This window comes from Pygoscelis adeliae, unplaced genomic scaffold (assembly GCF_000699105.1).
Source record: "Pygoscelis adeliae isolate BGI_AS28 unplaced genomic scaffold, ASM69910v1 Scaffold1091, whole genome shotgun sequence".
In the NCBI taxonomy this organism is placed as follows: Eukaryota; Metazoa; Chordata; class Aves; order Sphenisciformes; family Spheniscidae; genus Pygoscelis; species Pygoscelis adeliae.
In genome coordinates this window covers 46,831-50,302 of record NW_008824157.1, presented here as the reverse complement: position 1 = coordinate 50,302, position 3,472 = coordinate 46,831, and the positions used below count along the sequence as shown (strand labels likewise).

The 3,472-nt window shown below is 60.1% G+C and overlaps 1 protein-coding gene across 1 annotated transcript in view; it reads left to right on the top strand.

Moving 5' to 3' along the window:
• The window catches only part of EPHB3 (EPH receptor B3), a 13,606-nt gene extending 10,482 nt beyond the window's left edge, over nt 1-3,124 (top strand). The window contains exons 7-15 of the mRNA XM_009334365.1: nt 60-176; nt 550-647; nt 833-955; nt 1,055-1,302; nt 1,548-1,763; nt 1,856-2,005; nt 2,093-2,286; nt 2,452-2,607; nt 2,921-3,124. Of these exons, the coding sequence (XP_009332640.1) occupies nt 60-176; nt 550-647; nt 833-955; nt 1,055-1,302; nt 1,548-1,763; nt 1,856-2,005; nt 2,093-2,286; nt 2,452-2,607; nt 2,921-3,029 (1,411 nt within the window). The 3' untranslated portion in view covers nt 3,030-3,124. The remainder of the gene's footprint in view (nt 1-59; nt 177-549; nt 648-832; nt 956-1,054; nt 1,303-1,547; nt 1,764-1,855; nt 2,006-2,092; nt 2,287-2,451; nt 2,608-2,920) is intronic.
• The last annotated feature ends 348 nt before the right edge of the window (nt 3,125-3,472 follow it).

The window sequence follows — 3,472 nt, the reverse complement described above, 5'->3', positions numbered from 1 at the left end:
TCCCCCAGCCCTCCTATGCGTGATCCTCCTTCCCCAGCTTGACTTTGATTCCTGCCTCTCCCTCCGTCAGGCTCCACGAGCAAGACCTTCCAAGAGCTGCCTCTGATCGTGGGTTCGGCCACTGCAGGGCTGCTATTCGTCATCGTTGTGGTGATCATCGCTATCGTCTGCTTCAGGTACTGGCTTCGGAGGGAGGCGGGGTTCAGAGCTGGGTTTGGGGATTGCTCGTGTCTGCCCCAGAGCTTTCCCCCTTGCCTGTGGGTAGAGCTCTGGTAGCTCCAGTCCGAGAGCGAAAGACTGGACGTGCCGCACGTGGGTACCAGAGCGCGGGTCCTGTGGGAGGACCGTGCATCTCTGCTTCCCCAGCACCAGCTGGGGCTCTGCCCAGGCTCCTGCCATCCTCTCTCAGCACAACTAGGCCATCTTCTCCCATTGCACCTCGGGCAGAGGGGATGGCTCTGCTCACAGGCTGCCGGAGGGGAAGCTCTCTGGCATAGGCTGTCTGTGCTGGGATTTGGAAGCTGGCAGTGAATGTCTTTGCCTCATCAGGAAAGGGATGGTTACTGAACACCTCCTCTCGTCTCCTTTGGGCAGGAAGCAACGCAACAGCACGGACCCCGAGTACACAGAGAAGCTGCAGCAATACGGTGAGTGTGAGAGCCCAGCAAATGGGCTCTGCCTGCCCTCTCCCAATTCCTGCCCCGTGTGCAAGTGAAGGGGCAGCCTTCGCTAGCCAGGGACCAGGAGGGATGGGCTGACAGCCGGCCAAGCTGGCTCGGCATCTGTCACCTGTGTTGCGTCCCTCCCGGTGATGACTCCTCTGCCCTTGCAGTCACCCCTGGGATGAAGGTCTACATTGACCCGTTCACCTATGAGGACCCCAACGAAGCCGTTCGGGAATTCGCCAAAGAGATTGACATCTCCTGTGTCAAAATCGAGGAGGTCATTGGAGCAGGCAAGTCCCAGGGCTGGGCACAGCAGCTGCTGAGACCACTGCCTCTCACCCAGCCACGTGGCTCACCATGCCGCCCCCTTCTCCCCTTCCCCACCACAGGGGAGTTCGGCGAGGTGTGCCGTGGGCGCCTGAAGCTGCCCGGCCGCCGCGAGATCTTCGTGGCCATCAAGACACTGAAGGTAGGCTACACGGAGCGGCAGCGGCGGGACCTCTTGAGCGAGACCAGCATCATGGGCCAGTTCGACCACCCCAACATCATCCACCTGGAGGGTGTGGTGACCAAGAGCCGCCCCGTCATGATCATCACGGAGTTCATGGAGAACTGCGCACTCGACTCCTTCCTCCGGGTGAGCATCCATCCCCTCCTGCCCTGGGCTGGGGGCTGCAGCGCATGAGGGACAGCAGCTCCGAGCCCTCCTTCTCCATCCCTCTGCATTGTCGTGCTGGCACCCCCAAGGCTAAGCTGTGCATAGACATTGTGGGGTGGGGAAGAGGGGTGGCTCTCGGGTGGAGGAAGGTGGTGGTAGCACATTGGGATCCTTCCCCAATCCATTTGGGGTGTTGCAAACGCCTCTGATCTCTCCTCTGGCAGCTGAACGATGGGCAGTTCACGGTCATCCAGCTGGTAGGGATGCTGCGAGGCATCGCCGCCGGCATGAAGTACCTTTCGGAGATGAACTACGTGCACCGGGATCTGGCTGCCCGCAACATTCTGGTCAACAGCAACTTAGTCTGCAAAGTGTCCGACTTCGGGCTCTCTCGCTTTCTGGAGGACGACCCGGCCGACCCCACCTACACCAGCTCCCTGGTATGGGACACTCGTGGGGGACCCACCTATCTGGGGTTGGGGGGAGACACCTCAGGTATGTGCTAAATAATGGAGCTTGTGTATCTGTGCAGGGGGGCAAGATCCCGATCAGATGGACGGCTCCTGAGGCTATTGCCTACCGCAAATTCACTTCAGCCAGCGATGTGTGGAGCTACGGCATTGTCATGTGGGAAGTGATGTCCTACGGGGAGCGACCCTACTGGGACATGTCCAACCAGGATGTAAGTGCTCCCTGGGGAGTGGGGAGCTGTGGGCTGCCCATGGGAGCCCAGGTGGCTCACAGCATGCCTCTGCATGTCTCTCCGCAGGTGATCAACGCAGTGGAGCAGGATTACCGCCTGCCACCCCCCATGGATTGCCCCACGGCGCTGCACCAGCTGATGCTGGACTGCTGGGTGCGGGACCGCAACCTGCGGCCCAAGTTTGCACAGATCGTCAACACGCTGGACAAGCTCATCCGCAATGCTGCCAGCCTGAAAGTCATCGCCAGTGTTCAGTCTGGGTCAGTGGCATCCCCGCCTCCAGCCAGGACTTTCCCCAGGCCCAGGGAACACTGGGGTGGTTGGGACTAGAGGTGTGGGAGGGCAGCGATAAGAAATATCCCCCACTTCCAGTTACACCTCTCTGTCCCCTGCTCCCTGTGACCTGTGGCTCTCTTGCCCTTTAGCATCTCCCAGCCGCTCCTGGACCGCACCGTCCCGGATTATACCACCTTCACCACCGTGGGAGACTGGCTGGATGCCATCAAAATGGGACGATACAAGGAGAATTTTGTCAATGCCGGCTTTGCCTCCTTCGACCTGGTGGCGCAGATGACTGCGGAGTAAGTCCCCGCTTGTGGAGGAGGGAGAAGGCTGGGACTGGGGCTGCTGCACATTGTCCCTTGTCCCTCGCCTCTCTGGCAGCCAGCTCCTCCCACCTGAGCATGTGGAGGGCTGAGTTGTGCACGGGGTTTTCCCAAGTGAGTTAAGGTCTGGGATTCAGCATCCAGTCCCCTGTGGTGTTAGAAGGACACTGGAGCTTGGGAGAGGGCTATAATGAAAATGGATGGGTCCCTTGGCAGCAGCTAGATGAGGCAGGGCCATGTGCTGGTATTGCTGCTGGCAGGGGACCAAGTCTTCATCTTCTCCTTGCAGAGACCTGCTGAGGATAGGGGTGACGCTAGCAGGGCACCAGAAGAAGATCCTGAGCAGCATTCAGGACATGAGGCTGCAGATGAACCAGACGCTCCCGGTGCAGGTTTGACCGCAGTGGACTCTGCATTGGAACGGACCGAGGGAACCTGCCAACCAGGTTCAGTTTGTGGTGCAGCCCGGCTTCCCGTTTCCCCCTTCACACGGCGCTCCTCTGCCTCGGACGGTCGCCTGGGACGGGACGGGGCGGGACGAGACGGGCCGCCCTTCCCTGGATCAGAGGCACTGGTGCCGAGAGGGAGCCCAGCTTTTCGTCCCGTGTCCTGGAGCGGCGAGGCAGCAACGCATCTTCATATTGAAGATGGATTATGGGACAGAGATGGCACATCCCGCTTCCCGCCCTGTCTCGGTGCTCATCGGTTTGAAGAGTTGTTCTGCTTCTTGGATTTCTTTTCACCCTGTTTTCCCCCCAAGTCCTCACTTCCCATCCCTCCTCGAGGCCACAGACTGTTGACCCGTCCGCTGAGTCCGTCAGACACGTCCGGAGCCTTCCCT